The sequence below is a fragment of the Leucoraja erinacea genome, chromosome 10 (genome assembly GCF_028641065.1).
Source record: "Leucoraja erinacea ecotype New England chromosome 10, Leri_hhj_1, whole genome shotgun sequence".
Taxonomy (NCBI): Eukaryota; Metazoa; Chordata; class Chondrichthyes; order Rajiformes; family Rajidae; genus Leucoraja; species Leucoraja erinaceus.
Window position 1 is genome coordinate 57,535,068 of NC_073386.1, and position 24,182 is coordinate 57,559,249.

At 46.0% G+C, this 24,182-nt stretch overlaps 1 protein-coding gene across 1 annotated transcript in view; it reads right to left on the reverse strand.

The window, feature by feature from the left end:
* Positions 1 to 1,522: 1,522 nt before the first annotated feature.
* The window catches only part of LOC129701273 (procollagen galactosyltransferase 2-like), a 248,648-nt gene continuing 225,988 nt past the window's right edge, over positions 1,523 to 24,182 (reverse strand). The window contains exons 10-12 of the mRNA XM_055642427.1: positions 8,117 to 8,244; positions 3,863 to 4,069; positions 1,523 to 3,109 (exon numbers count right to left, since the gene is read on the reverse strand). Of these exons, the coding sequence (XP_055498402.1) occupies positions 2,836 to 3,109; positions 3,863 to 4,069; positions 8,117 to 8,244 (609 nt within the window). The 3' untranslated portion in view covers positions 1,523 to 2,835. The remainder of the gene's footprint in view (positions 3,110 to 3,862; positions 4,070 to 8,116; positions 8,245 to 24,182) is intronic.

A 24,182-nucleotide genomic window follows, 5' to 3' on the forward strand; every position in this document is an offset into this window, starting at 1 on the left:
ATAACAATAAGTTTAATTTGACACCAAATTCACTTTCATATCTCAAGTATTAAAAAGGTTATGGCCATTTTCATACTCGGAAATTAGCATCTTGTTCCCTATTGATTTTCAATGGACATTACAAAAAAGCTGTGATCTTGGATAATCAAAGGCCCATTTCTTAAGGAAAGATTAACATTTTTAAATAGCCTAAGTGTCCAAAGATTATTCACAAATAATTCACAATATAACATGATTTTTATATCTAATTTACATTAATTTATAGGCCAAATGGAAGGAATTTAGTGTTCAATTGCTGTAAATAAATGCCCATTTAAATCGGCTTTCTAGTGGGTTCCTGTGGCACGCGCTGGTTTAGAACGTTGACAGCGCGCTGGATTAGTGCCCTCAAATGCCGAGAAAAATACTGCGGGATATAAAAAGCCCAAAATGAACTACTCGCTATAGATAACTTGATATATAGGGTTATATATATGCCCCATTTAATGTAAAAATAAGGTACATACCTTTAATTGTTTGCTTTATAAAACCCTGGGGCTGCGAGATGTTGCGGAATCAGAGAGTAATTTTAAACTATTATAACTATATTATCGAGGCCTATAAAACTAATAATACCTTTTGCGACCGGGTCTTGCAGCGATTTTTCGTTAATGATTTACTAGGCTGAACATCTGCGATTAGTACAGCCTAGTAAAAATCGCGTTTTAAACCCGCCCCCTCCAAACAGCGCCAAAATCGCGGACCTGGCTGTGGGCAGATTCCCAATGGCGATTCAGGTAGGTTTTGTAACATACCTACACAGAGTCTCTTGCCCAGAGTAGGGGAATCGAGGACCACCGGACATGGGTTCAAGTTGAAGGGGGAAAGATTTAACAGGAATCTGAGGGGTAACTTTTTCACACAAAGGGTGGTGGGTGTGTGGAACAAGCTGCCAGAGGAGGTAGCTGAGGCTGGGACTATCCCAACATTTTAAGAAACAGTTAGACAGGTACATGGAAAGGACAGGTTTGGAGGGATATAGACCACACACAGACTGGTGGGACAAGTGTAGCTGGGACATGCTGGTCGGTGTGGGCAAGTTGGGCTGAGGGGCCTGTTTCCACCTTGTGTCACTCTATGATTCTATATGGCATCCATATTGTACCAACATGAGCCTTGTTGTTCAATAACAGATTAAGGGCTCAGTGACCTTGAGGGTGGCACCATAGCACAGCTGGTAAAGCCGCTGCCTCGCGGCGCCAGAGACCCGGGTTCGATCCTGACCCCGGGTGCTGTCTATGTGGAGTTTGCACCTTCTTCCTGTGGCCTCGTGGGTGCTCCGTTTTCCTCCCACATCCCAAAGATGTGCGGGTTTGTAGGTTAAGTGACTCTCTGTAAATTGCCCCCTAGTGTGTAGGGAGTGGACGAGAAAGTGGGGTAACATAGAACGTGCTTGAACGGGCGTTCGTTGGTCCGTGGACTTGGTGGGCCGAAGGGCCTGTTTCCACGCTGTATCTCTAAACTAAAAACATGGAGCCAACAGTTAAACTGACCAGTTTAATATTATTTTCAGGAGGAAAACAAGAGCGAGGTTGAATTTTACAGCACGAACGTCCACACAATTGTGTCCGTTTGCAATTAAGCGTTTTCACAAGAGAGGAGAAAAAATAAATAGAAACACACACAAACATCATCATTTAACGTAATGATATCCGGATAAACAGTTATAAGAAATCCGTACCAGCAGAATTATTCTGAACATTGATTTGAGCATTGAAAAAATGCCCTTTGAAATTAACAGCAGTTTGAAAATTTAGCCCTCAAAAGTTGGATTAATAGCCATTAAGTCGCGAGCACAGCTCATATTTGGCCCTGGAGTGCACCATCATTTAATATCCTTTCTGGGCTGTTGTCGATGTGACAAAGTTGCACAGTAATGGAGCATATCTTACACCTTGGATAAGACAAAGCAAAGACTCCACACCCGAGAGCCCTCTGCTAAAGGCAGTGGGTGTACGCAAGCCAAGACAGGGTAAGGACACAGAGTGCTGGAGTAACTCAACGGGTCAGGCAGCATCTTTAGTTTAGTTTAGTGATACAGCATGGAAACAGACCCTTCGAGTCCGCGCCGACCAGCGATCATCGGTACACTAGTTCTATCATGTTATCCCACTTTTGCATGCTACACACTAGAGGCAAGTTGCAGAGGCCAATTAGCCTGCAAACCTGCACGTCTTTCGGGATGTGGGAGGAAACCGGAGCACCCGGAGGAAACCACATGGAGGACGTGCAAACCCCACACAGACAGCACTCGAGCCCAGGATCGAACCCGGGTCTCTGGCGCCGTGAAGCAGCGGCTCTACCGCTGCGCCACCATGCCGCCAATAACATCACGGGTCATGACCCTCTGAAGAAGGGTCGCGACCTGAAACGTCATCTATCCAAGCGCTCAGGAGATGCCGCCTGGACCCACTGAGTTACTCCAGCATTTTATCTCCTTTTGTGTAAACCAGCATCTGCAGTTCCTTTTTCTATCTGCAAAGACGGATAAAATGGTGGAGGGAGGGGGTGGGGAGAGGAGGAATCACCTTCAAAATAAATCGGAGAATTCAACATCAATTAATTCAACACTAATTAATAATTCACCACCATAATTAGCTGCTGCTGTGTCACACTTTGACAGTTAAATGATCCAACAATGATTAGTACTCCAGCTCTCAGTTAATTCTGTCACATTAAATTGTTTTGTTTCTAAGCTGCCTTCCAGAAGGCATTTTACACAAACTACAGGAACGTGATAAAAACAAGAGGTGTTGGTTCCGATCACTGATCGGAACTGGCCAGTGTTTAGCTGCTTCATAATTCATCTCGAGTTGCTGCCCCAAAGGGGACCTGAGGTTGTAAGGCCTCAGTGTTCTGAGCCTCACTGCCGATCTCTCCCTGCTCATTCGTTTTGCCGGACAGCTGGTCGCTCCAGTCGGTGGCGATGTCGTCGTTGTCCCAGATGACGGAGGTCTCCGTGTCGCTGACGTAGCCCGCTTCTCCGGTGTAGTGGGTGGGATATATCAGCAGAGGCTCCACGGAGAAGGCCTTCAGGTCCCGAGGCTCATAGAACATCTTGTAATCCTCTCTGTTTAAAACGAGAGTGCGGGAGGTTAGTCCAAACCGTCTGAAGAAGGGTCTCATCCCGAAACGTCACCCATTCCTTCTCTCCAGAGATGCTGCCTGTCCCGCTGAGTTACTCCAGCACTTTGTGTCTATCTTTGGGAATACACTGTCAGTCCTTCAATGTTGCTGGTTCTAAATCATAGAACTCCCTACCCAGAAGAGATAGCCGTATGTATATTGGTTTCATGTCATGGCATTGCTAAGATGATACTGAATGCGATATGAGACAAGGGAGATCTTATCTGATTCTTATGCAGTTGTTTTAGTTTAGTTTTGTTTAGTTTAGTTCAAAGTTACAGCGCGGAAACAGGCCTTACTCTACCGTTCCGCCACCGTGCCGCCCCCAGTTAGATCTCAATTAGATCTGGTCCACTGGGGCGGCAGGGTGGCCCAACAGTAGAGTTGCTGCCTCACGGCACCAGGGAAACCTAGTTCGATCCTGACTACGGGTGCTGTCTGTATGGAGTTTGTACATTCTCCCTGTGACCACGTGGGTTTTCTCCAGGTGCTCCGGTTTCCTCTCACACACCAAAGGTGTACGGGTATGTAGGTTAAACCTAAAGAATGTAAATTGTCCAGAGTGTGTGTATGGTAGTGTTAGTGGACGGGATCGCTGGTCAGCGCGGACTCGGTGGGCTGAAGGGCCTGTTTCTGCGTTGGATCTCTAAACTACACTCAAGTAAAATCAGTGTCTAGGTGTTTGTCCGTTACTTACTGTGGATGTTTGTTGTACATGATGGGCAGAAACTCATCCACGGGCAACATCTTCCCAAGCGGTTCAGCTGCCAGCAGTTTCTTGGCTCCTTGCTGGGATATGATGTAAGCCAGTGTCCAGTAGGAGTAATCTGCTTCCACCAGGTTCATAATCCCCAGCACCGATTTTTCTGGCTGTTGCACTTGCATTCTCTTTCGACCGATGTAACTGGAGTCAAAGTAATGGGAAAATGGCAGTGGATTTAAATGTGAGGAGAAACATAGAAAATAGGTGCAGGAGTAGGCCATTCAGCCCTTCGAGCCTGCACCGCCATTCAATATGATCATGGCTGATCATCTTAAATCAGTACCCCATTCCTGCTTTTTCCCCCACATCCCTTGATTCCTTTAGCCCTAAATCCAATGGCCCTGTCCCACTGAACGAGTTCATTCAAGAGCTCTCCTGAGTTTAAAAAAAATCAAACTTGCGGTAAGCACGGAGAATGAATGTAGCGGGTACGTCGGAGCTCGGGGACATCACCTAGCGGCTCGTAACGCTAACGGCAGGTACTCGGGAAGACTCGCTAACAGCAGGTAAGCTCGGGAAGACTCGTAAATATTTTTCACCATGTTGAAAAATGTCCACGAGATCCCCGAGTGCCAACGAGCGGCCATTACCGTAAATCTCCGAGTTCCAATCAGGGGAAACACGGGAGAACTCTTTGAATGAACTTGTACAGTGGGACAGTGCTTTAAATCTCTCTTGAAAACCTCCAGTGAATTGGCCTCCACTGCTCTCTGTGGCAGAGAATTCCACAGATTTACAACTCTCTGAGTGAAGAGTTTTTCCTCATCTCAGTTGTAAATGGCCTACCCCTTATTCTTAAAATGTGACCCCTGGTTCTGGACTCCCCCCAACATCGAGATGAACGGTACCGGTTACAGAGTCATAGTGAGTGAAAACAGGCCCTTTGCCCCTACTTATCCAACCGACCAACATATCCCATCTGCACTAGTCCCACCTGCCTGTGTTTGGTCCATATCCCTCCAAACCTGTCCTATCCATGCACCCTTCCAGAGTTTGGCCCCATATCATGTTTTTAAGATCTAGGAGCAGGATGAGGCCCTTCGGCCCAACTTGCCCACATCAACCAATATGTCCCATCTGCCCTAGTCTCACCTGCCTACATTTGGCCCACATTATGTCTCTTAAGATCTCGGAGCAGAATTAGGCCATTCGGCCCATCAAGTCTACACCACCATTCAATTAAGGCTGAACTATATTTCCTTCCCAACCCCATTCTTCTGCCTTCTCCCCATAACCCCTGACACCTGTACTAATCAAGAATCTATCTATCTATCTCTGCCTTAAAAATACCCATCGACTTGGCCTCCACATCCTTCTGCGGTCATGAATTCCACAGATTCACCCCCCTCTGACTAAAGAAATCCCTCATCTCCTTTCTAAAAGTAGGTCCTTTTATTCTGAGGCTGTGCCCTCTAGTCCTAGTGCGGACATCCTTTCCACATCTACTCTATCTGGGCCTATCGCTACTCGGTAAGTGATAATGAGGTCCCCCCTCATTGATATCTGCTGGAAGCCACGAGGCACAAAATGGCGGCACATGCAAGTGTTCTGGAGGCACGCATGGCTGTGGAAGCGAGTCTGGGTCACAACATGCTCGTAGAGATGGAGGGCAGCAGGAAAAGGGACCCGACCCAAAACGCCACCTTTCCATGGTGCATTGGAAAGCTTTGCTTCCATTCCATCCAGTCAAATTATATCATACTACACAATAACACCAGGTAGTGCAAAGAGCAAAGTACTAGAGTGTAGAATGTAGAGTTGCAGCCTTATAACCTTACAGTTACAGAGACAAAGTGTAAGACCTGGAATGAGGTAGGTTGGAAGATCACGACACGACTACACCCTAGAATATGGGAGGACCATTCAGTAGTCCGATAACAGTGGGGAAGAAGCAGTTCCTGAATATGGTGGTATATGCTTTGAAGCTTTGGAATCCCTGCCCAATGGGAGAGGGGAGAAGTGGGAATGACCGGAGTGAAAATAGTCCTAAATCATATTAGCTACTTTCCTGAGGCAGCATAGAGTGCAAATGGATTTGATGGGGAAACGTACAAAGTAGGTGCAGGAGTGGGCCATTCGGCCCTTTGAGCCAGCACAGCCACTCAATATGATCATGGCTGATCATCCAGAATCAGTACCCCGTTCCTGCTTTCACCCCATATCCATTGATTCCGTTGCCAAAAGAGCGATATCCAACTCTCTCTTGAATGGGTGGCACGGTGGCGCAGCGGTAGAGTTGCTGCCTCACAGCACCAGAGACCCAGGTTCAATCCTGACAATGGGTGCTGTCTGTACAGAGTTTGTACATTCTCCCCATGACCTGCGTGGGTTTTCTCCGGTGCTCTGGCTTCCTCTCACGCTCCAAAAGACGTGCAGGTTTGTAATTTTAATTGGCTTGATAAATTTGTAAATTGCCGCTGCAAGTAAGAATATTGTCGTTCTATCTGGGACATATGACAATAAAACACTCTTGATTCTTGGATAGGTGACATTTTGGGTTGGGACTGTTGAAGAAAAGTGAAGCAGGGGCCCGACCCAAAATCTTAACCATGTTCTGCTGAGATGCTGCCTGACCCGCTGAGTTACTCCAGCTTTTGGTGTCTCTTCTCATCAGGTGTTGCCTTCGGTCCGTACAGCAGGAAATGTTTTACTGCTGGTTTAGTGGAAACCAATGAAGTAATCAGTGGTAGATACAAAATGCTGGAGTAACTCAGCGGGTCAGGCAGCATCACTGGAGAGTTTCGGATGTTTTGGGTCGAGATACTTCTACAGACTTCTATCACCTGTGTTCATTTTTGCGCGTTAAAAGTTTGTTTTAATGTTATTCGGTTTGTTTTATGTGGGGGTAGGGGGGAGGGGATTGGGGGAAACTTTTTTTGCAAGTTCCTACCTTCCCAGAGATGTGATCAATTTTCGGATCATATTCTCCGGGCTCTGCAGCCTACCATCGCTGGGGCATGGACTTAACATCAGAGCGGATCCCTTGCCTGGGATTGCTCCCACCGCGACCACCGTGGACTTTAACATCAAGGGCTCACAGTCTTGGGTGAGGCTAGTCGGGATCTCCAACGCCGCAGAAGGCTCGACCAGCCCCGACGCATGGTTCGATCGCTCGGCGCGGGTGATCTGACATCCTCCCGAGGCGGGAGCGGATTGCCTCAACGCGGACGGCCGAACGCTACCGGCTGCGGGAGTCAAGATCGTCCCGTCAACAGAGGGCTCGAGGCCCATGACCGAGGAATGACAAAAGGAAGGACTTGAACTTTATTTTGCCTTCCATCACAGTGCGGAATGTGTAGGAATCATGTGTAGGAGTGGGTGTTCATGTTAAACTGTGTTTTTGAGTCAATTGTTTTTAATTGTATGACTGACCTGGCCAATGAAATTCCTCGTATGTTGCAAAACATACTTGGCGAATAAAGTGTGATTCTGATTCTGATTCTAATTCAAGGTCAACGAGCCCCAGGCTGAGGACTCGCCCGATGTGGACCGTGGACGGAGAACCCGCCTTGAAGCTTCGGCTTGCCTGCCTTGCCCACTGCGGACAGAAGACCCGTGCCACACACCGGGAACCCGCCTGGAAGGCCCATGTTGGTCCATGGAGAGTGGGACGAGTTGGACGGAGCGCAGTCCTTCAGCCTACCTGCATCTTGCAACCATGGGCAAAGCGCCGTTTTCAAGATGGCGTAGACGGAGGAGAGGATCGGTGCCGCCAGGATAACGGGATTAACAAAACCAGAAACATGGCGACTCGATGCCGTACAGTCTTGGTGAAGTCGACCATTACACTACAATGGAAGGTAGACACAAAAAGCTGGAGTAACTCAGTGGGACAGGCAGCATCACATCATGGAGAGAAGGAATGGGTGACGTTTCAGATCTGAAGAAGGGTCTTGACATGAATCGTCACCTATTCCTTCTCTCCAGAGATGCTGCCTGTCCCACTGAGTTACTCCAGTATTTTGTGTCTATCTTCAGTTTAAGCCAGCATCTGCAGTTCCTTCCTACACATTACACTGCAATTGTTGCACATCTGATCTTGTCTATGATTGTGCTTATCCATAGACATTGGACAGGATTGTATACAAAATGAAGATTTTCATTGTGCCTAGGTACATAGGTACATGGGACTATAAAGTGTCGACATCATTCATGACGCATCTTCTGAATCATGGACAATCCACTCACATGAGATCCCAATCCAGCTGGTTCTGCTCAATATCTTCCATCAGCTTTGCTATTTTCCTTCGAAAATGTGGCTTAAACCTATTGTCGTCTTCTAAGACAAGGACCTTCTTCAGACCTTGGTCAACAACCTATAAAAACAAGGCGCATAGAGTCATAGAGATTCATAGAATGATACAATGTGGACACAGGCCTTTCGGCCCAACTTGCCAACATGTCCCAGCTACACCAGTCCCACCTGCCTGCCAATTATGTCACTAGGGCTAAGACCAATTTTATAAGAAGGTCCACATCCCTCCAAACTTGTCCTATCCATGTACCTGTCCAAATGTTTCTTAAACGTTAGGATAGTCCCAGCCTCAACTAGCTCCTCTGGCAGCTTGTTCCATACACCCACCACCCTTTGTGTGATAAAGTTACCCCTCAGATACCTATTAGATCATTTCCCCTTCACCTTGAACCTTCTTATAAAATCAGTCTCAGCGCTAGTGACATCATTAGCAGCCAGCATCATCAGAGACCCACACCACCCTGGCCACACGCTCATTTCACTCCTGCCATCAGTAAGAAGGCACAGGAGCCTGAAAACCTTGACCTCCAGCTTCAGGAACAGCTTCTTCCCAGCAACCATCAAGCTATTGAACACTACACACACCAACTCAACCTCCAACTACGATCTATCCTGGTTGTACTAGGGACTATGGACTTTTGTCTTGCCTTGCACAAAATTGGTTTTCATATTCATTGAACTTTCTTGTTTGTAATTATTATGTTATCCATTGAGGTTTACAGAGCTGTTGTCAATGGTTCAATGATGATTTTATTGTCACGTGTGTGAAGTGAAAACACAGTGAAATACTTTTTCATACAAACAGTGCCGTAGATTATTGCCATGGCCCTGATCCTTGATTAGCAAGTGTACACAAATAGTCTGCTGAGTCCCGCATGCAAGAGGTGTCACGTTTTGGAGCCATTTACAAAGTCCATGCTCTAGATCATGTTCATACGTGATAGGAACAGAATTAGGCCATTCGGCCCATCAAATCCACTCCGCCATTCAATCATGGCTGATCTATCTTTCCATGCTAACCCCATTCTCCTGCCTTCTACCCATAACCCCTGACATCGTACTAATCAAGAATCTATCTATCTCTGCCTTAAAAATATCCACGGCCTCCACAGCCTTCTGTGGCAATGAATTCCACAGATTCACCACCCTCTGACTTTCAACGTGGATCAAAGCTGGCTGAAGGTGAGAACATGAAAGACTTTAAGTGGTGGGTGACAGCTCGTTACTCTGAGGAAATTCTAAGTTATAGAATTGAACCAAAACAGTAAATGTTCTGAAGGCAGAGAGTTCATGGGAGCATTTCTGTGCTCCAACCACAGATGGCGCTGTTTTCTCTCATAGAGTCATAGAGTGATACAGCGTGGAAACAGTCCCTTCGGCCCAACTTGCCCACACTGGCCAATAATGTCCCAGCTACACTAGTCCCACCTGCCTGCGTCTGGCCCATATCCCTCTAAACCTGTCCTATCCATGTCCCTGTCTCACTGTTTCTTGAACATTGTGATAGTCCCTGCCTTAACTACCTCCTCTGGCAGCTTGTTCCATACACCCACCACCCTTGGTGTGGAAAATTTACCCTTCAGATTCCTATCAAATCTTTTCCCCTTCGCCTTGAACCTATGTGCTCTCTTTAGAGAAGTCCCCCTACACCGCGTCTGTTCTCGAGATGAGACCTCGAGATGAGACCTTGCTCAGCGAGTCAGGCAGCATCTCAGGAGAACATGTCACCTATCCATGATCTGAGATGCTGCCTCACCTGCTGAGTTTAGTTTAGTTTAGATTAGTGTAGAGATACAGCATGGAAATAGGCCCTTTGGCCCACCCAGTCTGCACCAACCAGCGATCCCCACACATTAACCCTATCCAACACTAGGAACAATTTACATTCATACCAATCCAATTAACCTACAAACCTGTATGTCTTTGGAGTCCAAAGGTTCTAAGGAATAATAGAATTAGGCCATTCAACCCATCAAGTCTACTCCACCATTCAATCATGGCTGAAACTGAGAGATTTAAGTGTGGGAGGAAATCGAAGATCTCAGAGAAAACCCATGCGGTCACAGGGAGAATGTACAAACTCCGTGCAGACAGCACCCGTAGTCGGGATCGAACCCGGGTCTCCGGCGCAGCAAGCGCTGTATGGCAGAAACTCTACCGCTGTGCCACCTGTGTTACTCCAGCACTTTGTGCCACCTATCCACATTTAGAGGGATATGAGCCAAATGCATGCAGGTGGCACTAGTGTAGATGGACATTAAGCGCTGGAGTAACAAATATGACTCTATAATGTGTCTTGACCCAAAATCTCAACTGCCCAACCCCACCACAGATGCTGCCTGACTCGTTGAGTCCTTTCGTGTTTATCTCAAGATTGCAGCAACTGCAGTTCCCCAAGGAAGCATCGTGCGTTGTATGGTTAGGTGAATGTCAGTAGACAGTGGGATACTTAACATGATGTATACACATGTATCAAGTCCTTACTGTTATGACATCATAGAGCATAGAAACAGGATTGTGGTCCTGACTCCCCATCTGGAGACAGACACAAAATGCTGTAAGGGTAAGGTGTGAAAAAGACAGATCAAAACAGACATTGATCAAGGAAATGTAGAATGATTGATTGTTAGCTGAGGGGAAGGTGACAACGAGGCAAACAAACAGTAAAATTAATCCGGAGGACAGTGAAACTAGTCGGAGTGGGGGAGGGACGGAGAGAGGGAAAGAGGACATTACTTGATAGTAGAGAATCAATATTCATACCACTGGGGTGTAAGCTGCCTAAGCAAAATATGAGGTGCTGTTCCTCCAACTTACTCTTCCATATCTCTAGACACCCTCTCCCCTAAAGGGCCTGTCCCACTATATGAATTTACCCAAGAGCTCTCCTGATTTAACAAACTTGTGGTAAGTACGTAGAATGTACGTAGCAGGTACGTCGGAGCTCGGGGCGTCTCTTAGCGGCTCGTAATGCTAACAGCAGGTACTCGGGAAACGCGGTAAGCTCATGACGTTTTTTCAACATGTTGAACAATGTCCACGAGAGCCCCGAGTACCTACGAGCGGCTATTACCGTAATGCTCCGAGCTCGAATCAGGGGAAACTCGGGAGAACTCTTGAATTAGCTTGTACAGTGGGACAGCCCCTTTACTCTCAGACTGAAGAAGGGTCTCCTCGACCTGAAATGCCACCATTCCTTCTCTCCAGAGAAGCTGCCTGTCCTGCTGAGTTACTCCAGCATGTTGTTTCTATCTTCGGTGTAAGCAAGCATCTGCAGTTCCTTCCTGCACATATTGTACCCCATTGGAGACCTTTGAATGATCTTTAATCAGATTTTATTGGACTTTAACTTACTCCAAATGTTGTACTTTATCATTTATCTGTACACTGTGGACGGCTTGATTGTAACCATGTACAGTCCTTTCTTTGACTGGATAGCACGCAACAAAAAGCTTTTCACTGTACCTCGATACATGTGACAATAATAATCAACACAAAAAAACTCCAATCTAAGATAGTCCCATTTGCCTGCGAATGGACCACATCCCTCTAAACTTTGCCCATCCATGTACTGTATCTGTCTTCTTGTTACAAAGCAACAAGATTGTTCCAAGTTAAGTGCCGAGGTGACCGAGGTACAGTAAAACATTTTATTGTTGCGTGCTACTCAGTCAGCGGAAAGATTATACATGATTACAATCATGCCAGCATCTGCAGTTCCTTCCCATGTGATTACCACCAGACCGCCCACAGTGTACAGATACTGGATACAGGCTATAATGCTTAGGGGAAGATACAGTACGATGAAAGATAGATCAAAGGTCTCCAATGAGGTAGATGGGAGGTCAGGACTAGTTGGTGAGAGGATGGTTCAGCTGCTTGATAGCAGTTGGGAAGAAACTGTCCCTGAATCTGTGGTTTGTGTTTTCAAACTTCTGTATCTCTATTAGTTTAGTTTAGTTTATTGTTGCATGTACCGAGGTACAGTGAAAAGCTTTTTTGTTGCGTGCTATCCAATCAGCAGAAGGACCATACATGATTACAATCAAGTCATTCTCAGTGTATAGATATAAGGTAAGAGAATAACGTTTAGTGCAAGGGAAAGCCAGCAAAGTTCGATCAAGGATAGTCTGAGGGTCACCAATGAGGTAGATAGTAGTTCAGCACCACTCTCTGGTTGGGGCAGGATGGTTCAGTTGCCTGATAACTGAGTAATTTTAGTTTAAGATAGACACAAAATGCTGGAGTAACTCAGCGGGCCAGGCAGCATCTCTGGAGAGAAGGGATGGGTGACGTTTCGTGTCGAGACCTACACAATCCTTTAGTTTAGTTTAGATTATTGTAATGTGTACCAAGTTACAATGAAAAGCTTTCCTGTTACATGCTATCCCTTTACATGATTACAATCAAGCCTTCCGCTGTGTGTAGGTAGCTTAGAGTAAGAAAGGCTGCTGTTGGGCTAGCGGTTTGAAAGAGTGGAACGCTTGTGATGGATGTTTGCTGTTCCGCTTCTGCGACCAGAATGCAGAGTGTCATAGAAACATAGAAAATTAGGGAAATAGGTGCAGGAGTAGGCCATGCAGCTCATCGAGCCAGCACCGCCATTCAACATTTTAGATTAGATTCAACTTTATTGTCATTGCATAAATACGAGTATAGGTACAACGAAATGCAGTTTAGCGTCTAATCAGAGTGCAAAGTAGTAAAATACTGGTTAAAACAATATGTACAATGTGGGTAAATTAATCTAGTACATAGGCAAATAAATATATACAGATAAAAAGGTATAAAAGATAGCTAGCGTCGGGCCTGTCAGTTCAGTAGTGTAATGGTGTTTTGGAAGAAGCTGCTGGTGAGAGACCTGAGGCTCCTGTACCGCCTCCCTGATGGGAGGAGAGCAAACAGTCCATGGTTAGGGTGTGAGGGGTCCTTAATGATTTTGCCAGCCCGTCTCAGACACCGTGTGCGGTGAAGGGCAGCCATGGCAGGGAGCGGGGCACCGATGATGTGATGGGCGGTTTTCACCACTCGTTGTAGTGCCTTCCTGTCAGCTGTGGTGCAGCTGCTGTACCATACTGTGAAGCAGGTGGTCAGGATGCTTTCGATGGTACAGCGGTAAAAATTGGTCAGGATCTGGGGGGACAGGTGGGCTTTCTCAAAGCCTCCTCAGAAAGTAGAGGTGCTGCTGTGCCTTTTTAATCAGTTTGGAGGTGTTGAGGGACCAGGATAGATCCTCAGAGATGTGTACCCCGAGGAATTTGTAGTTGGAGACGCGCTCCACCTCAGTACCGTTTATGTGGATGGGGGTATGTCTGCCCCCTCTGGTCTTCCGGTAGTCCACAATGATTTCCTTTGTCTGCTGTGTGTTGAGGACAAGGTTGTTGTTGGTACACCAAGCTGCCAGGTGCTGGACCTCCTCCCTGTAGGCTGATTCATTGTTGTCACTGATCAGTCCTGCCACCGTGGTGTCGTCAGCGAATTTTATGATGGAGTTGGAGCCATGCATAGGGACGCAGTCGTGGGTGAAGAGGGAGTAGAGGAGAGGGCTGAGCACTGTGGCAGGCCGGTGTTCAGTGTCAGAGTGGAGGAGGTGAGGTTGTTAATCCTAACAGACTGGGGTCTGTTAGTGAGGAAATCCAGTGTCCAGTTGCAGAGGGAGGTGTTGATGCCAAGGCCGCTGAGTTTGGTGATCAGACTGACGAGGATGACAGTATTAAATGCAGAGCTGAAGTCAATGAATAACAACCTGATCCAGGAGTTGTCATTGTCCAGGTGGGTCAGGGCAGAGTGAAGAGCCGCTGATATGGCGTCCTCTGTTGACCTGTTGGGCCGATAGGCAAACTGATGGGGGTCCAGTATGGGAGGGAGGCTGGATTTGAGGTGAGCCAGGATCAGTCTCTCGAAGCACTTTGCGATGATGGGGTGAGTGCCACTGGGCGGAAGTCGTTGAGACTCCCTGAAGCCGACTGTTTGGGCACTGGCACCATGGTTGTGGTCTTGAGGCATGTAGGGACAACACCCTGGGCCAGTGACAGATTGAAGATATGTGAAGACCAGGGATAGTTGTCCAGCACATGCCCTGAGCACACGCCCGGGGATGGCATCGGGGCCGGCAGCTTTGTGCTCATTCACCTTGCTCAGTGCACCTTGTACAGCAGAGGTGGAGAGCTGTTCATTCGGGGGAGGGGCAGCTTTGATGGCTGGTGTTTTATTGTCCCGATCAAAGCGAGCATAGAAAAAGTTTAGCTCGTCAGGAAGGGAGGCGTTGACAAGGGTGGGGTGGGGGGGGGGAGAGGGGGGGTTAACTTTATTGTAGTCGGTAATGGACTTGATGCCTTGCCACATGCGTCTGGGGTCGGAGTTATTTTGAAATCACCTGCAACAATAAAGGCCAAATCTAAATGTGCAGTTTGTTATTTACTGATAGCAGCTTGCAGCTCTTTCATTGCTAGCCTGGCATTTGTGTCCGGAGGTACATAGACTGCAGTGATAACAGTCGATGTGAATTCTCTGGGCAGATAGAAGGGCCTACATTTTATCATCAGTTAGTCCAATCCGCAGAGTAGTGACTACCAGCTATTACAGCATCCGTACACCATGCGTTGTTTACATAAATGCACAGCCCGCCGCCCTTGGTCTTGTCGGAGTCCTCCGCTATTCTGTCGGCCCTGAAGGCAGTGCGCCCATCCAGCTCAATGGCGTTGTTGTTGGTAAGCCATGTTTCTGTGAAAATCATGACGTTGCAGTCTGTAATCCGTTTGTGTGAAGTGATCCGCAGCCGTAGTTCGGCCATTTTGTTCACCAGAGACCGAACGTTGGCGAGGAAAATGCTGGGCAGAGCTGGTTGGTGAGGGTTTAGCTTTCGCCTAGCCCGATAGCCTCCCCGCTTCCCACGTCTTTGTTTACGGTCTCTGCGCCGCTTCCGGGCACTTCCTGTCGGAGTAGCTGGCACGCTAGACCTCGGTGTCCTGGTGATCTCCGGTGGTAGTTGGAGGTCATCTATTGTACTAACTGTACAGAGAAAACCGAGATCCAAAAGTTCTTGTCGGCCATACGATATGTTCGCACGACTGTACCGAGTGAAAAGTACTGAAACTAGTAACCAGAATACTACTAATTTGCGAAAACTGTAGAGACGCAGAGCCTCATGTTGTGCACGCAACGCCATCTTGTTTAAAACATGATCATGGCTGAACATCAAAAATCAGTACCCCGTTCCTGCTTTTTTTCCCAATATCCCGTGATTCCTTTAGCCCTCGGAGATATTGCCCTGGCTTGCAAACTGTAAAGGGTAAAATCCAAGGTCCATTAATGCTGAAAATGTGTGAATGAGGATATTTTGTCAAAACAGACAGCTAATTGTATGGCGGATATAGGGAAGCCTTTGAGATGGGATACATCGACTCATGTCATGTCTCACTGCCAGCCCTGTGTGTGGATAAGCCGTCAATCTCCCACAACTGAGGAGTTAGTGTCTGACATTATGCCATGGACTGGCGTGAGAGGTTCTAGTGATATCGTCAAATATATTCCAACATAAACATGTGAATTCCATGAATGTATGAATAAGCTATATAAAAAAATGCTGACATATTTGCACAGCCTCTTGCCCAGAATATGGAAATCAAGAACCAGAGGACATAGGATTAAGGTGAGGTGTGGGGGGGGGAGACTGAATGGCAACCTGAAGGGGAACTCCTTTACCTCAGGCAAAGGGTGGTGGATATATGGAATGAGTTGCCAGTGGAGGTAGTTGAGGCATTTAGCCAGGTACATGGATAGGACCTGTTTAGAGGGATATGAGCCAAATACAGGCAGGTGGGGCATGTTGGTGGGGATGGGCAAGTTGGGCCGAAGGGCCTGTTTCCACATTGTATGACGTGTATGCTAGTGTTTGGCCCATATCCTACTAAACCTTTCCTATCCTTGTACCTGTCCAAATGTCTCTTAAATGCTGTTTTATAGTACCTGCCTCAAACACCTCCTCTGGCAGCTCATTCCTTATACACACCACCCTCTGAGTGAAAAATCAAGAATCAGAGGACAGAGGTTTAAGGTGAGAGGGGAAAGATTTAATAGGAATCTGAAGTTGCCCCTCAGGTTCCAATTAAATCTTTCCCATCTCAACTTCAACCTATGTTCTCTGTTTGTTGATTCCCCTACTCTGGATGAAAGGCTCTGTTCACTTATTCTACCTATTCCCTTCATGATTTTATAGGGGTCAAGGAAAGAGCGTTCACGCCGTGGCCCTGTTACCACCAATCTTTCCACCACCACGCACACACAAGCAGCACAAGAAGCAACTAGACCAATACCATTGTATGCAGATGCCGAGAAGTGTATTCAACTCTGGCTGAACAACTTCTAAGTTTGCAAACTTCTAAGCTTGTACGTGGACTCTATAATATAATAACATATAACCATATAACAATTACAGCACGGAAACAGGCCATCTCGACCCTTCTAGTCCGTGCCGAACACGTATTCTCCCCTAGTCCCATATACCCGCACCCAGACCATAACCTTACATTCCCTTCCCGTCCATATAACTATCCAATTTATTTTTAAATGATAAAAACGAACCTGCCTCCACCACCTTCACTGGAAGCTCATTCCACACAGCCACCACTCTCTGAGTAAAGAAGTTCCCCCTCATGTTACCCCTAAACTTCAGTCCCTTAATTCTCAAGTCATGTCCCCTTGTTTGAATCTTCCTTACTCTCAGTGGGAAAAGCTTTTCCACGTCAACTCTGTCTATTCCTCTCATCATTTTAAAGACCTCTATCAAAGTCCCCCCTTAACCTTCTGCGCTCCAAAGAATAAAGCCCTAACTTGTTCAACCTTTCTCTGTAACTTAGTTGCTGAAACCCAGGCAACATTCTAGTAAATCTCCTCTGTACTCTCTCTATTTTGTTGACTCTATTTTGTTGACTCTATATGTCCTCTATAAGAAGAAGAATTATTTTATATACGTCCATAAGATCACCGCTCAGCCTCCTGCGCTCCATGGAATAAAGTTCTGGCCTGCCCATCCTCTCCCTATAGCTCATGTTAGATATAACTCTTAGGGCTTACGGAATCAAGGGAAATGGGGAGAAAGCAGTAACGGGATACTGATTCTGGATGATCAGCCATGATCATATTGAATGGCCGTACTGGCTTGAAGGGCCGAATGGCCTACGCTTGTATGTTTCTAAGTCCTGGCAACATCCTTGTAAAATACCTTTTTATTTTACACTTGCGATCTCTCGTTCTTGATCGCTCTGCCAAAGGGCACAGCCATCTGTCTAAACACTCTCATTATTGTATATACTTCCATCACATCTCACCTCAGCCTTCTGCTTTCTAAAGAAAACAGATCCTACAACTGCAATCGACCATCCAATGAGCTACAAAGGTTCTTTGTTTAAAGTGAATCAAATGGCTTTGTGATTACCATAATTGAAACCAGCTTTCTCTCAGAATTGTTGAATTCTGGATTTACATGAATTTTAACTCAAGTTAAATTTGATGACTGCTAAAATGGAATTCAAACTTCTATCTTCTGCTTCATAGCCCAGGCTACTGGATACCAATAGTTTAGTCTAGTTCCGTGTAGAGATACAGTGCGGAAACAGGCTCCTCGGCCCACCGAATCCACACCGACCAGCGACCCCCGCACATTAACATTGTCTAACACCTGTTACACATTCATAGAAACATAGAAAATAGGTGTAGGAGTAGGCCATTCGGCCCTTCGAGCCTGCACCGCCATTCAATATGATCATGCCTGATCATCCAACTCAGTATCCTGTACCTGCCTTCTCTCCATACCACCTGATCCCTTTAGCCACAAGGGCCACATCTAACTCCCTCTTAAATATAGCCAATGAACTGTGGCCTCAACTACCTTCTGTGGCAGCGAATTCCAGAGATTCACCACTCTCTGTGTGAAAAACGTTTTTCTCATCTCAATCTTCCTGCATCTAGCCTATCCAACCCCTTAACAATTTTGTAAGTTTCTTTAAGATCCCCCCTCAATCTCTAAATTCTAGCGTGTACAAGCCGAGTCCATCCAGTCTTTCTTCATATGAAAGTCCTGACATCCCAGGAATCAGTCTGGTGAACCTTATCTGTACTCCCTCTATGGCAAGAATGTCCTTCCTCTGATTAGGAGACCAAAACTGTACGCAATACCCCAGGTGTGGTCTCACTAAGACCCTGTACAACTGCAGTAGAACCTCCCTGCTCCTATACTCAAATCCTTTTGCTATGAATGCTAACATACCATTCGCTTTCTTCACTGCCTGCTGCACCTGCATGCCCACTTTCAATGACTGGTGTACCATGACACCCAGGTCTCGTTGCATCTCCACTTTTCCTAATCGGCCACCAAGCCAATTAACCTACAAACCTGTACGTCTTTGGAGTGTGGATGGAAACCGAAGATGTCGGAGAAAACCCACGCAGGTCACAGGGAGAACGTACAAACTCCATAGAGACAGCACCCGTAGTTGGGATTGAAGTCGGGTCTCTGGCGCTGTTAGCGCTGTAAGGCAGCAACTCTACCGCTGCACCACCGTGACACCACCCTGTATACTGTGAATACTGTCAATTAGATATGCTGCCTAAAGAAGCACTTTTGGGCTGTTGATATAGTTGAATTACTGCTATAAATCTACAGTCTGTGCCTCAGAATACAAGGGCACTCCTTTAGGAAGGAGATGAGGAGGAATTTCTTTAGCCAGATGGTGGTGAATCTGTGGGATTCATTGCCACAGAAGGCTGTGGAGGCCAAGTCAAGGGGTATTTGAAGAGATTTAACTTTTTTTTCGCCTTTCATCACAGTGAGGAATGTGGAGGAGTCACTGTGGTGGATGTTTATGTATTTTGTGTGTTCTGTTGCTTTTTACTGGTTAGACTGTATGGCAAATGAAATTCCTCATATGTTGCAAACCATACTTGGCTAATAATGTAATTCTGATTCTGATTATTATGATTATGATTATTTTTAAGGCGGAGATTGACAGATTCTTGATTAGTCTGGGTGTCTGAGGTTATGGGTAGAAGGCAGGAGAATGGGGTTAGGAGGGAAAGATAGATCAGCCATGATTGAATGGTGGAGTAGACTCAATGGGCCGAATGACCTACATATAGGTATGTTACAAAGCCTACCTGAAGCGTCATTGAAAATCTGCCCCAGGCCGTGTGTGTGATTTTGGCGCTGTTTAGAGGGGGCGGGTTTAAAACGCGATTTTTACTAGGCTGTTGCAATCGAAAATGTTCAGCCTAGTAAATCATTAACGAAAAATCGCTGAAAGACCCCGTCGCAAAAGGTAATATTAGTTTTTATGGCCTTGTATAATAGTTATAGTAGTTTAAAAATCACTCTCTAAACCCGCGACCTCTCGCAGCCCCAGGGTTTTATAAAGCAAACAATTAAAGGTATGTAGCTTATTTTTACATTAAAAAGGGCTTCTTAAGAACCCTTTATACAAAGTTTACTATAGCGAGTAGCTCATTTTGGGCTCTTTATATCCCGCAGTATTTTTCTGGGCATTTGAGGGCACAAATCCAGCGCAATGTGAACGTTCTAAACCAGCGCGTTCACAGGATCCCACTAGAAAGCTGATTTAAAATGGACTTTAATTTGCAGCAATTGAACACTAAATTCCTTCCATTTGGCCTATAAATTAATGTAAATGAGATTTCAAAATCATGTTTTATTGTGAATTATTTATGAATATTATTTGGACACTTGGGCTATTTAAAAATATTAATCATTTATTAAGAAATGGATAGATGTTTAGATCTAGTAATTGAAGTTTGAAATTTGCTACACTTGGGTAACTAACTAATTATATGTTTTAATTTCAGGTCATCCAAGTAAGATTATTTTATATTTGTTTCAGAATGCTTCAATCTACGATAACTGAAAATTTCATTCAGTTCTCTTAATTTTTAAGAAGGTTATGGGTTTTTGACTGCCCACGATCACAGCTTTTTTGTTATGTCCATAGAAAATCAATAGGGAACAAGATGCTAATTTCCGAGTATGAACATGTCCATAACTTTTTTAACTTTTTAAATACTTGAGATATGAAAGTGAATTAGGTGTCAAATTAAACTTCTTTTTATGCTTTATCTGATGGGATAAATTACAGACTTGATTTTTTAAATCTCAATATTTTGTAACATTGCTACTACATATGCTCCTATGACATATGGGATATAGTTTTGGAGGATCAGGGAATTGAGGGCTATGGGGAAATGGCACAGAAGAGATGAGGCACAGGGCAGATCAGCCCTGATTGTATTGAATTGCGGAGGCAGGTTAAGGGGCCAGAATGGCAGAGTAGACGGGCCGACCGGCCTACTATTCCTGTGGCCTATGAAGTCATGAACATCGCAGGTAATCTCATCAGGAAGGCTGGCTCTGTCCTGGGGGCGGAGTTGGAGTTGGATTCATGGGAGATGGTCTTGGAGGGGAGGATGCTCCTCAAACTGGGAAGCATCTTGGACAATACAGCTCACCCCCTCCATGACACACTGGTCAACCTGAGGAGCACCTTCAGCAACAGACTGGTTCCACCAAGATGCAGCACAGAACACCACAGGAGATCCTTCTTCCCTGTGGCTATCAAACTGTACAACTCCTCCCCCTTCTGTCGTGGGGTTGACTGACTCCCCCTCCCCCCCCCCACCATCCCCCATCTTTGCACATTCCTCACCCCGGACTTTTCCACGATAAATTCATTTCACGTTTGTAACATTTGTGCCGTGCAATAACTGGTCACTTAAATGTCATTATTATTATAGTGACGACATTTTCAATGCCTTGTAACTGAGTCTTTTGACTGTTGGCAGAACAATGTCCCTCTAGGTGCAATAAAATTGTATGGTATCGTATCACAACGTATCGTATCGTTAATATATCTCAGTCAACTGCATGATGGTCAACTACAGGACTGGGCTGGCGATTGAACAAGTGAACCCATAGATTGCTGGAGTATGTAATTGTGATGAGAACACTGTTCCTGTTGAAGATAGACACAAAATGGGTGATGTTTCTGGTCTCATCCCAAAACGTCACCCATTCCTTCTCTCCAGAGATGCTGCCTGGCCCGCTGAGTTACTCCAGCATTTTTATGTCCATTTTCAGTTTAAACCAGCATCTGCAGTTCCTTCCTACACTGTTCCTTCTAAGATGCATCTCCCAATACCCAGCGAGCCAGCACCGCCATTCACTGTGATCATGGCTGATCACCCACAATGAGTACCCTGTTCCTGCCTTCTCCCCATATCCCCTGATTCCATTATCTTTAAGAGCTCTAACTCTCTCTTGAAAGCATCCAGAGAATTAGCCTCCACTGCCTTCTGAAGCAGAGAATTCCACAACTCTCCGTGAAAAAAGTTTTTCCTCGTCTCCGTTCTAAATGGCCCGCCCCTTATTCTTAAACTGTGTCCCCTGGTTCTGGACTCCCCCAACATCGGGAACACGTTTCCTGCCTCTAGCGTGTCCAATCCCTTAATAATCTTATATGTTTCAATAAGATATCCTCTCATCATTCTAAAATCTAGTGTATACAAGCCCAGCTGCTCCATTCTTTCAACATGTGACATTCCCGCCATCCCCTATAGGTAAACCGGAGATGGTCAGATATTAATAATTCCCAACAGCGATCTTGGACGGGAATCCAACTCAGGAATGATGTTGGCAATGGATTCCAATCGGACCAACGTAGTTGGTGACTGGAGGTACAGCTTTGAAATGCCCACTCACATTTGCCTCAAATTCCTGAAGAAGTCCTTTGAAAAATTGATGGTTAAACAGAAAGCAAGTAATGCCGCGTATGATGTTTTTTTTTTTGCCCTGGGGCACGTCGGAATGCTGGTTCGCCTGTATCTGCAATAAATAGAACAACAAGTGGCCTGTTCCGTGGCCAGCAGTTAACTAACTAGCACACAGCAAGATGGCGCCCAAGCCGGGAGACCCTGTTAGTGCTGGTCCCAGTCTGCGATCTCTCATTACAATCGCTCCACTCTTGTAAACTTCTCTTCCTACAGCTGCATTTCCTTTATGCTGTATCTTTATGCTTAGGATGCAACAAAAAGCTTTTCATCGTACCTCGGTACACGTGACAATAAACTATTCTAACTTGGCAGCTTGCTAAAATGCTAATATAATCTTAGTTTGTTGTACTGCATTTGTGTTGTTTTTGTGCAGTATTATTCATGTTATTGTTGCTATAGTTATTGTTAACAGACCACTAAATGCATTATTGAGAGAGTCATACAGCGTGGAAACAGGCCCTTCAGCCCAACTTGCCCACACCGGCCAACATGTCCCAGCTGCACAAGTCCCACCTGTCTGTGTTTGGCCCACATCCTTCTAAACCTGTCCTATCCATGCATCTGTCTGCTTCTTAAACTGGAGTGTGGAAGGAAAACCGGAGCACCCGGAGAAAAACACGTGGTCACCAGGAGACTGTTGCGATAGTAAATTCATTAACTCGTTGATACACCCAAACTCTTTCAGTTAAAACGTTGGTGGATGTCCCACTTAGGCTTTTTGTTGGGCCCTACAGTCACCACATTAAGATCATCCACATCCACAATTGTTTGCCCTACAGCAGGCAGCGGAGGTTCCACTGTGTGCCCGTGCCCAAGTTCCTCGGCAATTGTTGTCGTGGGGACTTCCTTTTGTGTCCTTGGCAGTCGCCTAAAATCCCCTGAGGGGACCAGTGCCCAGACAGACGACATGTGGATTTTTCTTTTCCACTTTGTTGCTTGGTATTAAAGACAAGTGAGAAAAACTATTGTAGCCCAGTTCAGTGACTTCATTTTTTTAGTTTACCAGTTTAGCATGCAGTGTCATTCAACACCGCTCACACATAGTTCTAGGCTCCCCCTGGGGTCAATGACTGACCATGGGTGATGCATCGTGGTCGGATGCGGAGCCTGGGAAATGTCATATGTCACAGGACAGGCTGTTGCCCATGCTAGCACGTCCCCCTCTCAGGATCGAACCTGGGTCTCCGTCGCAGTGATCGATCTAAAGGAGCGAATGTCATGGAACAGGCTGGTGCCCACGCAGTTACTGATCGATCCAAAGAAACACAAGGGCCATTACAGTTTGGCACCAGTGCCGTCGCAGGAGCTGCCAGAGTGAGGTTGTAGACAACTTGACAAACTGCCTTAGTGGGGCTCCGACACCTCCAGATTGTCTTGAGTTTTTACTCCTGGAACCTTTTCCATGACTGGATATGGCCACAAGGCAGTGGAGGTTTTAAACCTCAGAGAGTTTTCCCTCTATCTAGATGGACTGCCTTCCCAGACTGACGAGCCCCATCTGCCCGAGACTCGTGGGGATGGGAGCGTCTACCTTCCCGTGCAGGTCTATAGCACCTGCCCACTGCCCACCAAGAACATACTCTAGTAATGGTCGATAAGGCAATTACAAGTTGCTTGACAGATCCCAAGGGAAAATAACAATAAAAGCCAGAAAAATGTGACAAGTTCTGCTGTAACTTTTTCACACAAAGGGTGGTGGGTGAATGGCAGCAACAAGCTGCCGGAGGAGGTAGTTGAGGCTGGAATTATTGCAACGTTTTAAGAAACTTTTAGACAGGTACATGGATAGGATAGGTTTAGAGTGATATGGGCTAAATGCAGTTTAGTATTAAAACTAGTGTAGATGGGGCATGGTTGTCAGCATGGGCACGTCGGGCCAAAGGGCTTGTTTCCACACTGTAACACACCATGTCACTGCAACAGGCTGTGGAAGGCAATGCCCATCCCCAACTAGAACGATAGACAGAAAGAAGGAGGGCCTCGACCCAAAACGTCACCCATTCCTATTCTTCAGAGATGCTGTCTGTCCAGCTGAGTGACTCCAGCTTTTTGTGTCTATCTTTGGTACAACAAGGCATCCGCAGTTCCATCCTACACCCAACAAGAAAGATGGTTGACCCTGATATTCAATTGATGTGCCCCATCACTGAATCCGCCATTACTAAT